The 13,660-nt window shown below is 44.1% G+C and overlaps 1 protein-coding gene across 1 annotated transcript in view; it reads left to right on the top strand.

The window, feature by feature from the left end:
* The window catches only part of LOC311307694 (neural-cadherin), a gene marked incomplete at both ends in the record, with an annotated part of 210,051 nt that overhangs the window by 52,639 nt on the left and 143,752 nt on the right, over window positions 1-13,660 (top strand). Inside the window, 3 exons of the mRNA XM_084436544.1 lie at window positions 826-1,030; window positions 5,620-5,731; window positions 6,573-6,822. Coding sequence (XP_084292670.1) covers window positions 826-1,030; window positions 5,620-5,731; window positions 6,573-6,822 — 567 coding nt within the window. The remainder of the gene's footprint in view (window positions 1-825; window positions 1,031-5,619; window positions 5,732-6,572; window positions 6,823-13,660) is intronic.

The raw sequence follows: 13,660 nt of genomic DNA, 5'->3' as shown, positions 1-13,660 counted from the left end.
TAGAAAACCGGAAACTCAGAAATCTCACATTTTCAACCCCTATTTTCAACGATGCAGAGTAACGACATTAAATATACAATCAATAAATAGCATTAAACTAGTGAAGACTATTTCATTTCAACCCGTATTTACAAACCCATGATATATTTATTTGATTCAAGGCACCCACAAACCTGGCTAGCGAAGTAGTACAATCGTTAGCGCAATAGACTTTTAACACAAGGGTCACAGGTTCAACTCCCCGTCCTACTGTCGGATGGATACGTTTAGAATTCTATTTAGAATTCTATTAAATCGTTAAGAAGGAAAGACATTTTATTGTATTTTATTTGTATTGTTATTATTTCATTACTTTTATTAAGTAACAATGTAACAACAATGATTGTAAGTCATATTGGGTTATCTAAACGTTATTGAGTTGGCAGCTATTGTGCAACACCGAATAAGGAGGCGGTCTGGAGTGGTCCGAACGGTCCTCTAAAACTTCGCTGCTGCTGTCGTTGCTGCTCTACCCATGAGATGCGGCGAAATATTGAAGTTCGGATGACTGTACATGTACACACATACTCATACTGTACACACACATGCACGCACACACATAATACACACATGTACACTAGGGCTGCAATTAATTATTATCTTGGAAATCGATTAACCTAGCAACTATTTCTTCAATTAAATCAACGTTTCCCATAGCAAATTAGAATAACGACTTGCGATTAGGTAACTAGGGTTAGGTAATATTTGTTTGGGTTACTAATTTATTTTTTGTTTTAACAATATTTCTCTCTCTCTCTCTGTCTTTCTCTCTGTCCCCCTCTCTAGCTTCCTGGTCACTCCGGCCATGTCATTCCAGAAGGAGCCAATCAGCTACAGCCTGGTTATTAATCCCAGCAGCCTGTTCTCCATCCAGTCAGAGACGGGGGAGATCAGTCTGACGAGGACTATTGACTATGAGAGCGACCAACACCGCTACCTCCTACTGGTCAGGGCCAGCGAGAACCAGGACAGCCTCAGCAGTGCTGCCGAGGTGGGTGGAGAGGGCTGGGCAATAACATTACATTCATTTTTATTAACAGGCAATAGATGTAGATATATAAAATGAAGGATAGAATTAAATCATCAATACATTATTCATGTTCCTTATTCATTCATGTTCCTCAAGATCACCTCCCGGGAGCAGGGGATATAGTTGTATTTTCTGCTGTATTTAAAAATGTTCAGTAAATGATGTATGAGTATTGAAATATATCGCAATATTGTATCGTATCAAAGTGTATCGTGATCAAATCATATCGTGACCCATGTATCGTGCTATGTATCGTATTGTGACGTACTTGGCAATACCCAGCCCTATGGGTGGCATCATCAAATAAATTTAAATCAAACTTTAAACTATCCTGTTAAAAATAGTCCTATTGTCACACAATCAAAGGCTTATGCAGCCCATAGATTCCTCCTTCATCCACCTTTCCCTCAAGAGACACAAGCAGACTCCAACCTCTGCATCTGAAAGTACTCACACCCCTTCACTTTTTACACATTTTGTTATGTTATTCCAAATTGGATTAAATTCTTTTCATTTTCTTTTTCACAACTATTTTCAGGTCTTTCTAGAGATCAATCGGGTTCAAGTCTGCTCTGGCTGGGCCACTCGAGGACCTTCACAGACTTGGCCCGAAGCCACTCCTTCATTGTCTTAAGCCTTGGATACACTAGAAGACTTTCACAATCTTAACAGATTATGAAATGACTGGGAGTATACACTAGACGACTGGCTTCTGCTGATTTTTGTATGACAACTGAAAAACTGGGTATCGCACATTTAACGACTGGACGAGTTTACACTACACGATTGTGTCCAGAATCTGCTCAAAAATATCAAACATGTTTGATATGCTCCGACTCGCTCCGACTTGGATAAGAGAAGTCTGTTCTCATCATACACTTGCCGATTTAAATCTGTACCCCTCATACACTTTTTTTTAGCAATTTCTGTGCTAAATTGCCACTCTGACTACCCCCAACTAGTGCAGACTGCTGCTGACTAGGACAGACTCAGCAGGATTGTGAATCATGTATAAAATCGGGCATTATATCTTGTAGGGTATCCTCAGCTTTAGCAGTGTGCTTAGGGTCATTGTCCTGTTGGAAGGTAAAACTTCACCCCAGCCTGAGGTCCTGAGCGAACTGGAGCAGGTTTTCATCAAGGATCTCTCTGTACTTTGCTCTGTTCATCTTTCCCTCAATCCTGACTAGTCTCTAGGTTCCAGCCACTGAAAAACAAGATACAGTAGGGACTCTCACACTCCGCATCCCAGCACGGTTTGTAACTATTGCGATGTCCGCGTGGGATGGATTTTTTGGCTTCATCCACGTTGTTGTTGTTAGGTGGTGGGAGGCACCTTGTGGATTTATGGGTAAGGAGGCGGTAGCGTTTCCAGTTGGCCTTTCGGAAGTTCCATCTCTTCACCAGCTCACTCGCGACGAGGTCCACAAGTTTAGGCATCAGCGATGGTCGAAGTTGGGACCGCTGGAACTTTCCTAGTACGCGTCTATCAGGGAGCTGGTTATGAACACCGACGCTCGCAAATGCCAAATCAGGATTTGTCCCAGTTTTCCAGCAACCTGAGACAAAGCTGGCAGCACCCTTGGGATCGTACAACAGGGCCAGGCTGTTGTTAGCTGCCCAATCAGCTAGGTTTTCTCCGTCGGATGTATTGGTGCTGTACCCCCAATCCTCGTGCTGGCAATTGAAGTCGCCAGCATAGAGGCAGGGTTGAGGGAAGACTGGGAGATACGCTGGTGTGATTCGCGGGCGGAGGCTTGTAGACTTGTAGATTTTGAAGCCGGCAACGTTGACGCACAACCAATCAATCTCCGAGCCAGTCGGGGATTGGTCGACGAGAGTCCAGTTCAACCTTTGATGGACGAACGTAGCGAGGCCGTGCTTCCTGCTTAGGATAGACCCAGCTAGAGCTAAAGTTGGGAGAACTAGCTTACTAGCTGTTAACTAATAAATTGTGATTGTAGAAATGTTACATAAAAGCAATATCACACTTGAGTGATTATTAAAGCAATATCACACTCTGCCGTGATTATCTTTGGTAGTCGGCCTGCGGCTTCGTTTCTACCTCCGAATCACAGCTGTGCTGATATTCGCTACAACAGCACTCCCTCTCGTGTGATATTGCATAAATAATTAATCAACTCCAGGACTGTTCACGCATGAAGTGTTGGAAGATACACTGTAGCCTAGACGCTGCATACATTATACACAGTGATAATACGTTTAGCAGTGGGCCCTTGTACTGAAATTAATCTAACCACCCTCGGGAGTGGCGGCCCAATATGCCACTTCACCGTAGGATTCAGACATTTTCAGATGGCAAGACCAGGGCACGAAACCCCGTCCCCAAGGGGACTTCACCAGAACCCGATTCTCAGACCGCTACACCACTGTGGAATCCTTGAGAAACTTTTTAGAACCATCTGATGTCATTTTTTAGAACCAGCGTTACAATCATAGCTCTCAATTCTCTCCATTTAATGACATCATGTGCTTTATCTTTCCTTACCTACTGACAGTGTGTTCATATCAAACTCCTCAACTTTCCTCGCTTCATGATAGACTGTTTATCCACTTTCCTTACTTTCATGATAGTTTGTTTACGCCATCTCTCTCATCTTTCCCTTTTAACAGCCTGCTGTCCTAACCTTTGTTGGTTTTTCTGATCTGATTTTCTGATCTTTTCATATTTCTTATCTCCCCTCCACTGCCCTTTTTCCTGGATGAACTCATCTGACCTCTGCAGGTGTTCAGCGCTACAACTCAGGACAACCAGAGTTCAGCATGTTTCTCATACAGCACTATTCAAACAGAATCTGAGAAGATCACTTTAACTAAACATAATGAGATGATTAGTATGAGATGAGTAATGAAAATAATTACAACATATGACATGACATCAGCCCTGCCATGTGACAGACACACACACACACACACACACACGAGAGAGTGACATGCAGGCAGACGGGCACCTTCATCTGCGTGTGTGTGTTCCTGAGAGTGTGTGTCTTGGCTGCAGGCTCTGGACCGGCAGTGAACATCTTTTATAGCCAGTTCTCCAGTGGAACAATGATAATAATAATTTTGCAAAGCGTCTTTCATACATTTAATTTAGCTGTGCTTTATGTCTCTCTTTCTTCCAGAACGGGCTCTAGCACACATTCATCACCATCACCCTCGCTACAGCTTCCCAACACTATCATAACCTAGTGCACACCTGTACTCTCTAACCCACACCTGTAGTCACTAACACACACCTGTACTCTCTAACACACACTTGTACTCTCTAACACACACCTGTAGTCACTAACACACACCTGTACTCTCTAACACACACCTGTAGTCACTAACACACACCTGTACTCTCTAACACACACCTGTACTCTCTAACACACACCTGTACTCTCTAACACACACCTGTAGTCACGAACACACACCTGTACTCTCTAACACACACCTGTAGTCATTAACACACACCTGTACTCTCTAACACACACCTGTACACACTAGTCTCTCTCCAGACTCAAATATTATGTTGACTCGCTGCGCTCTGCATATTACATAATAGAGTCTGTGCTACTTCGCCGCCCAAGCTAGTGTTCTGAGGGTGTATCGACGTCAAAATTGAAAGAGTGACAGGTTGTAGCAGCAAATGAGAGACGCTAGCCCAGGTTAGATGGGCGGGGCATATCTATGGGTGAGACTATGTAGTCACTACTACACACCTGTACTCACTAGTTTCCTGTGTTACACTTGTAATTAACCTCTCCCTGGAGGCACTGTATTAAGTTGCACTAAACATGCACTTGTACAAAAAGTGAATAGATCTGAAATTCTAACCAAGGTTTAGGAAGTCATATTACACAGATTCATGCCTCCTTTATCTAAATTATTTTATTAGAAAGGAGATGGATGAAAGGAAACTGTGTGGAATGGTCTTACTTTTAACACAGTAAATCATGGTCTACTGCTTACAGTAATAAGTTAAAGGCTCTGGGGCTGAATGATACAACTGTCAAGTGGATTGACCAGAGAGTAGAGGTCAATGGCTCTGTTGGATGCCAAACCAATAGACTGTGGCGTGCCACAAGGAAGTGTTTTAGTGTATTGCTATTTTTCTGTACATTAATGATACAAAGTTGTACTCGCTAACACACACTGTACTCACTAACACACACCTGTACCCACCCTCCAGCTAAGACCTGTTTGCTGTCACAATATCAAGCGAAGAAAGAGACTATTTCAGTTTCAGTTTAGTTTATTTGATTAAGAGGGACAACGTACATTAATAAACACATGGTGTAAATGCACCCGATTTTAGCCGAAAGGCTAGTTTCCGTCGGCAGTCCCCCTGCCAGGAATTAAAAGGCCTACCTGCAATGATCGAATTGGTTAGGCAATGTAAAGGAGAACAGTACAGTACACAGTGGTTGAAATAAACACAGTACACACAACATTCAGGGACAGTACACCATGAATCATGGTGTCATCATCATCATCACAACATGGGACAGCACCAACAGTTATCCATCCTACCCTCTCTCTGCCAGGTGCGTGTCATCATCGTTGACGAGAACGACTGCGTGCCCGAGTTCCAACAGTCCATATACAGCAAGGATAGCGTTCCGGAGACTGTTACCACGGCAACCTCCCTGCTGCAAGGTGAGTGAGTTTCAGACAAGCAGAGTGCCTCTCGTCCCCATCCACAGCCTCATTCAGTTAGCTAACTGCATGTGAGAGAGAGAGAGAGAGAGAGAGAGAGAGAGATAGACTGCCACACATCCACCTAAGAGAGGGAGAGGAATTACGGTAAAGAGAGAAAGAGGAGATATTTGTCTGAAACCTATTCCACTGTGATTTCAGATGATCATGGTCATTTTAATACACCAACCCAGCAGTACCCTGTTTTTCATAGACAGACAAGTCCCCTAAGACACAGATGTGTGTGAGTGTGTGACCTGTGCTAACTGCAGAGCAAGGAGAACCACAGCATCCCAGCATGGAAAGTTGTGTGGTGAAATGTTCTTGTTAGTGGAAAATATGCTTATTCTGGTCCCAGGTGGATATCTCTCTTTTAGCAAGGCAATCAATCTGCAGCAAGCTCCATCCTCCACTAGACTGAGAACATGGAGGCAAAAACAGAAATGTTGCAAAACGCCAGTCGCTCCCGACCTGCAGTTGAAGGTATAACAGAGATGTGAGAGTACGGCTGAATTGGCAGTAACTTCACATGGTGAAGTTTTCACAGTCGGTATGGAGTCTGGCTAGTGATTTAAACTCACTCCTCTCTCTCTCTCTCTCTCTCTCTCTCTCTCTCTCCCTCTCCCTCTCTCTCTTTCTCTCCTTTTCTTTTCTCTCTCTTCTCACCCGCTCTGCAGTCAGGTGACTCATACCACCTTCTCACACCTCTCTCCTTTATCTCTACATAATGAGCTGCTCTCTCTCTCGTCTCTCTCTCTTTCTAGTGTTAGACAGTGACACTCTCTCCGTTTCTCTTCCCCAGTGTCGGCCAGTGACTGTGACTCAGGGCTGAACGCTGAGCTGACCTACTACACCCTGAGTCCAGACTTCAGCATCTCCCCCCACGGAACCATCTTTCCAGCGGGCCCGCTGGACTACGAGAGGCCCAACCACCTGTACGAGTTCGTTGTCATGTCAGTGGACAAGGGGGAGGTGCCTCGCACGGGGACCGCCACCGTCCGCATCCGCATGGCCAACGTCAACGACGAGGCGCCGGAGTTCTCCCTGTCCGTGTGAGTCCCAGTTCAGTCGGGCCCAGGTGGCAGCGTTCACTCTCACACCCTGACCCTCACCCTCCCTGACTCAGCAGCGATGAACACCCTCGCCATCAGCTACCATGGTGCACTGTGCACTGTTCTGTACAGTATGGTTAAAACTCAGTGTTTCCGCTGGTAAGGTTAAAATCCTTGTCGCCACACCATACATTTGATACAAAAAATAATAATACAAATTAGGCTATATAGCCTTGTATATTAAAGTCTTAAATTAAAAACAGTAAACTTTCTTATTTCTGCCTAGAAGCGCTTTCAAAACCATGACAATGTCGTGCACGCATTTTTATTTTCAACATTAGCTTGGGCCGCGCGCTCCGTGAATGCTGCTTTCTGTGGTCAACTCAAAAGACTTTGCGCATCAAGGGATGTTTTCTTCAGCGAGCCTATTACAAAATAATGTAGGCTAGTGTTTAACCAGTGTTTGAATTGGACCAAAATGTGATAAAAGGCTACCTAGCCTACTCCTCACTAGGGTGCATAGCAGTTTAAAATATATTATTGTTTGTAATAAGTGGACTCATATACAGCATAGAGCTAGATAACGCTCCAAGAAGTGCCGACAGCTCCTGCCCATCTCTGGCTTATTTGGTCTTATCATTCACTGGCGGATCCTTAAGCATAAACCCTACATTTTCCAGATGGACATCCGACAATATTTGAAGAGGAACATAAAGTAGAATTAAAGCTGCTGCGCAGCGATGAGGCGGGGCCAGGCAATTTCCGACAAGTTTAGGAGCAATAAGCGAGCGAATAGGAGGACAACAAGAAAGTTGACATTCCAATGTTAATTTTGTACATTCGTATCGTATCGTAAAACATTTGTAAAACATTTTGATGCATTGTAAGCTCGATTTTGATAATTCAACAATCTGGTCAATGAGTTTGTGAATTACAGTCTGAACATCCAGTGGAGCAAGTTGTGTGGTGTTAATTGATTGAAAAATGTGGGATGAGATATGTTTATTAATTTTTACAGGTTTTGTTTGCTTTTCTTCATAATTGAACATTAACTTCAGCAGCTGTGTACTCAGTCAGTTGCCAATCAATCGTTTCAGTCATTGTAATCCTCGGCCGGGGCTGGGTAGGGTTGCAAAACAGCGATGTCTCCGGAGCTTGCGTTGGATTGTGGGTAACGTAGTTTTCTCTGTATGAAGTGTTGGTTTCAGAGGACAGAATTAAACATATTTTAAAAAATTCAATTTTTGAGATAAAATTCTGAAAAAAGTCATACTACATCTTGGATATGTGGCCAATGTTGTCACTTTTTATGAGGATGATCAGACATTGATTTGGCGAGAATTAATAGGAACTGTATACAGAACTGTTAACAGTAAAACTTTTTGAAGTGCTGTGGGCTCTATTTTTCATATTTCAAAAATCTGTGAGGATCCTTTGGTAAGGACAGTCTGAAGATACAGTAGATCAATTTTGGTGTCAATTGAACAAAAAATGTGGGAGGAGATAGGTTTGATAGGTTTTACAGTTTATGAAGAAATCAGAGTGATGGACTTCAAAATTCCTGCAACGTATGAAAGTTTTGTCTCACTTGGGACTACATTCACGTGGTGGTTTTACAGTGATAGCACCTATGGCTGATTTGTTATGAGTTTTTTTAAAGTTTTAAACTTTAGACTGTTGCTGTAGCGCCACCTTCAGCTTTATTGACCTACAATGCAGGTTGAGGACTTTGGGTATAGTACTGGAGCTATGTGCAAATTTTGGTGTTTTTTTGTCCACAGGAAGTTAGACTTCAGTGGAAGATGGAGAATAATAATAATAATATAGGCAAATACAATAGCTACGCTGCCTGGCCCCTAATGATGTTGAGAGCAGTCAGGTAGGCTAGCCTATTGCTTCCCCCGGACCAGTAAACTCTGTTCGGGCAAGTGCCTCATGCAGTTATCTGATCGGAAAAGTAAAAAATAGCCTATAGTTGAAGTGTGATAAATATGTAACGTTATCTAAAAAATACAGTGTAGAAACACGCCGTGGAGCTACACATGCACCCAGTAGCCCAGCCTATGTTTGAGCTGAAACGGAGCCGAAGCGGAGCCTCTACGTACGCGCTGCTGTCTGTCAGTCAGCAAGCATAATTTGTCAATGAGACGGCCCACACCACAAGCGCAAGTAGCCTGAAAAATGCGAATCAGAGGTGCTGCCCTGACTGACTGATTGAGCGACTGTCTTTTTGGCTGACTGAACCGAAAGACAACGTTCCTCCAGCCAGTCAAAGCAACGGCAAATGCAACGAAATATCAGTTAAGTGTAGCCTAATCTAGCCTATTATTTATGTAAGCTATGCAAAAAAGGCAGTGATTGTGGTAGGAGAAGACAGGACCAGCACAGAGTTGAGGGACAGGTGAGAGAGGAGAGGATAGAGGTTGTTGAGAGGAGAGCAGGAGAAGAGAGAGAAGGAAGGGGACAGGGCAGGATGAGAGATTAGAAAGAGTGATGATTTAGAAGGAATGCATATGCAGTTAAGCATCAATGGGCATCAAACATTGTTTTTTTTTCTATTATTCTCACCCCATAACTCTAAATTAAAGAAAGCATTCATTTAGGTAGGCTAAACATGCTGTTTCAGTATACTTTTCAATTATATGTCTCACGATTTTGTTATTTTCACTCTTTAAAAGTCACCAGAATACAGGAAACTAGGTCTCTGAAACTTTTTTTTTCTGGGGGACCCAGACCCCCCACTTTGGTATATAAATCCTCCCTATTTTGGTGGTCTTCAGCTTGGCACCACACCAAGAGATCAATTCCACAGGAAACACTAAAACTGCATTTGCGAGCATGTCAGCCATATCCTCTCCAAAATTTGCCTATGTTCATCCAGTCTATCGGTCTCTCTTGGCTTTCACCCAGTGTCTTTAACAGCCCCAATCCTCTCCACGCACAGCTGCCATCCTGTGGCACAATTCCACAAATCCAGACGTCTGCCAATTCCCAGAATCCCACACAACTGTTGCGGCAGTGCGCCCGGTGTACTATCCAGACTTCCAAAAAATCACTCAAAACAACCAAACAAGCTGGAAAACAACTGAGATCTTGAAGAAAGAGGAGAGATGATTTAGACATGGTTGCTACTGGTTCCTTCTTCTCTAGTCTTGCTGGGCCATTTATCAGTCATCTGGCATTACTGCCCACCCCCCCACACACACACACATAGTGGTGAGCAGCAGTGTCAAGCCATTGTTGCGGCCCCTCTGGTGGCGCTCCAGCCCGTGGGTCTTTTAATTGGCCATTTTTCAGCAAATTGGTAAAGCATGTTCAATCAGCCATGCCCAGGGCAGTCGCACTGAGACCGAGCCAAGCCTTTGTGTGTGTGTGTGTGTGTGTGTGTGTGTGTGTACTGTATGCATGCGTGTGGGTGGGTGTGGGTGTGAGAGCGAAGGAGTGGGTGTGTTTGAGGGAGTGTGTGTGTGTGTGTGTGTGTGTGAGAGAGAGAGAGAGAGAGAGAGAGAGAGAGAGAGATAGTCCTTACACACAAATTCACAAAGAATGGATTGCGGCTGGTAATAGCACCATGAACTGGTAATAGCACCATGAACTGGTAATAGCACCATGAACTGGTAATAGCACCATGAACTGGTAATAGCACCATGAACTGGTAATAGCACCATTAACTGGTAATAGCACTATGAACTGGTAATAGCACCATTAACTGGTAATAGCACCATGAACTGGTAATAGCACTATGAACTGGTAATAGCACCATGAACATGTAATAGCACCATGAACTGGTAATAGCACCATGAACTTGTAATAGCACTATGAACTAGAAATAGCACCATGAACTGGTAATAGCACCATGAACTGGTAATAGCACCATGAACATGTAATAGCACCATGAACTGGTAATAGCACCATGAACTTGTAATAGCACTATGAACTAGAAATAGCACCATGAACTGGTAATAGCACCATGAACTGGTAATAGCACCATGAACATGTAATAGCACCATGAACTGGTAATAGCACCATGAACTTGTAATAGCACTATGAACTAGAAATAGCACCATGAACTGGTAATAGCACCATGAACTGGTAATAGCACCATGAACTGCGTGTCATTTGTGCCCGCTATGTGCTCCGTCTTAACGACCTATTCACTAAAGATATTGCGCTAATGATATTCTAACACAAACACGCCCATACGGTGTTGCAGCTGAGTGCAATTTGCTCCTGATATGGTAAAGTACTATAAATACTGCCCACGCAACGGTACGCATGTCCTAGGACGATAGCAGAGAGAAAAAGAAAGATTGCATTTTCCGAGCGCGAACTGGAATTCCTGACGGACGAGGTAGGTAGCCTATACCTCACAATTACAAGCAAAACACATCACACTCACAGCTAAAAACCATATTTGGGATTTTATATCCCAGTCTGTGAGCGCAGTTGGTGTTTCGAAAAGCAACAGGCTAGTATGGACTGCAAACGGAGGTGGAGTGATTTGAAAAAGAACAAAGGAGAACATATAATTCATTAACTCCAAGCAAAAAAAACAGACATCCTTTGTTTTTGTCACTGCATCTTTTGTCATTGCATTTGTTTGTCATATCATCCCAAAATAAATTAGTTGTATATTAGTTTGAGCAGAGCTGTCCATGGTGCTGAATGTTTAGGCCGAAGTTGGTCGTAGGCTATTACTTACTTTTCATTTAATGTTTGGTCGTAGGCCTATTGATGTAGGCCTATTTGTATTTCTGGTCACAAAAGTGTAATTCGACAACTTTGGTTGCAGAGACAGCAAAGCAAATAATGTAAAATAATGTGCGACTATGTTTTGCATGACATGTCTGCCCTCATCTGCTCGCACATGAGGCAAGTGGGCAGGTGGCTCCATCGTCAGAGTCTTCATTTCCGTGCTCCTCAGGATGCAGACCCACATCCATGCAGACCCACATCCATGCGCAGACAGGCTCTCATGGTAATGTTGTGCAGGATGCAGCACACTACAGTACAATGATCTGGCATACTTTGGGGGGATTATATAGCATTGCCCCACCGCTACGATCCAGGGATCTAAATCTACTTTTTAAGATGCCAAATGTGCCCTGGATCACACCGCGCGTTCTGATGTGAGCCCGATTGTACGCCACCTCTCAAACGTTGGTAGGATTGCACACGGGAGTCATCAGCCATGGCTGGAGTTGATAGCCGCCGTCACATATGATACCAAAGCGCATACTTTCCCCTCACACATTCACAATGAATATTACAGAAAAAACATTTTCTCAAAACAACTTTCTTACCCAGCAACTAGGGATTGTCATGCATGTCTTGCATCATTCCATACAGACTGCAGTTCCTAAAAATGTTGCTGTTGTGCACCGACTCTGGGAATTTGGGAACCACGGTTCGTTTTCCCATAGTGGTACAATTGGTAGGCTACGTGAGTGCAGTCAATAGCAACTACAACATTGCGGAGGGTGTTGTGGAAACTAGCAGTGTTTAGAGGGTTGTTTGGCCGTAAGGTCAAGTTCGCTCGGCTGAGGAGAACAACACGAAGAGAACAGCGAGCTCAGTTGAGGTCCCTAGTGAGTTGTGCAAGTCAGAGCGTTCTAGACTGGAATGTCCCATTTCGCAGTATGACTCAATAACAAGATTAATATCTACTCACGTAAGTTCCAAGAAACCCATTAGCCTTATGTGACACACAAACTGTGTTTGAAGATCTGCATATAAAAGGTGATGAACCAGTTGGGCTGGGGGCTGTACATCAGAACATTGTGAAGCTGTATTGAGTGTGTTACCGTAATAAACACCAGTAAAGGCTGAACAACTTGGGTCTCCTGTGAAGTTTTGTACTATCAGAAATTACCAATAAGGGTGGGTGTGGGTAGGGGGGGGTGGGTGTGGGGGGAGGGATGTATGAGGCTGTGAAGGTGGGTCAACACACAGCTGTACACACACACACACACACACACACACATACAAATACTTTTGATAAGTAGGTGAAGCTTGCCAATTGTGTGTTTTGTGTCTCTATGAGATGGAGTGTGTTTTTGGCGTCTCTATGAGAGGGAGTGAGTGTTTGGTGTTTATGAGATGGAGTGTGTTTTTGGCGTCTCTATGAGAGGGAGTGAGTGTTTGGTGTTTATGAGATGGAGTGTGTTTTTGGTGTCTCTATGAGAGGGACTGTTTTCTTGGTGTCTCTATGAGATGGGGTGTTTTCTTGGTGTCTCTATGAGATGGAGTGTTTTCTTGTGTCTCTATGAGATGGAGCTTGTGTTAGGTGTCTCTATGAGATGGAGTGTGTTTGGTGTCTCTATGAGATGGAGTGGAGCCTAACCACCTGTTCCACGACAGGCTCACTGCAACAGCGGACTCTCAAGTCGAGACACCCTTTTGTGCCTGCTGCACGGGATCTCCTGCAGCAATGCAGAGATCTTAACATCAACGAGGCAGGATGGGCGGACTACATCTGGCATGCGGAGTGGGAGGCAAACACCTCCAGACTCCGTGATTTCATCCCGACCGCCGGCCCTTCCCCTACCGGATGACGAAATGGTGACATGGCTCCTGGAGGTGTGCCCGGATATATAGCCCAGATGACCCCCTCACCCAGGTGCGGGGTGGTAAAAGGATAGCCCCTCGGCCCCGAGCCTGGGGGGAGAGGAGGATGTAACAACGAACCCACACGATGAAGTAGAAGAAAAAGTGTTTTCTTGGTGTCTCTATAAGAGGGAGTGAGTGTTTGGCGTCTCTATGAGAGGGAATGTGTTTTTGGTCTCTCTATGAGATGGAGTGTGTTTGGTGTCTATGAGATGGAGTGTGTGTTTGGTGT

This window comes from Borostomias antarcticus (assembly GCF_949987555.1).
Source record: "Borostomias antarcticus genome assembly, chromosome: 4".
Taxonomy (NCBI): Eukaryota; Metazoa; Chordata; class Actinopteri; order Stomiiformes; family Stomiidae; genus Borostomias; species Borostomias antarcticus.
Note: the sequence above shows the minus strand (reverse complement) of the source record. Positions and strands in the feature narration are given on the sequence as shown.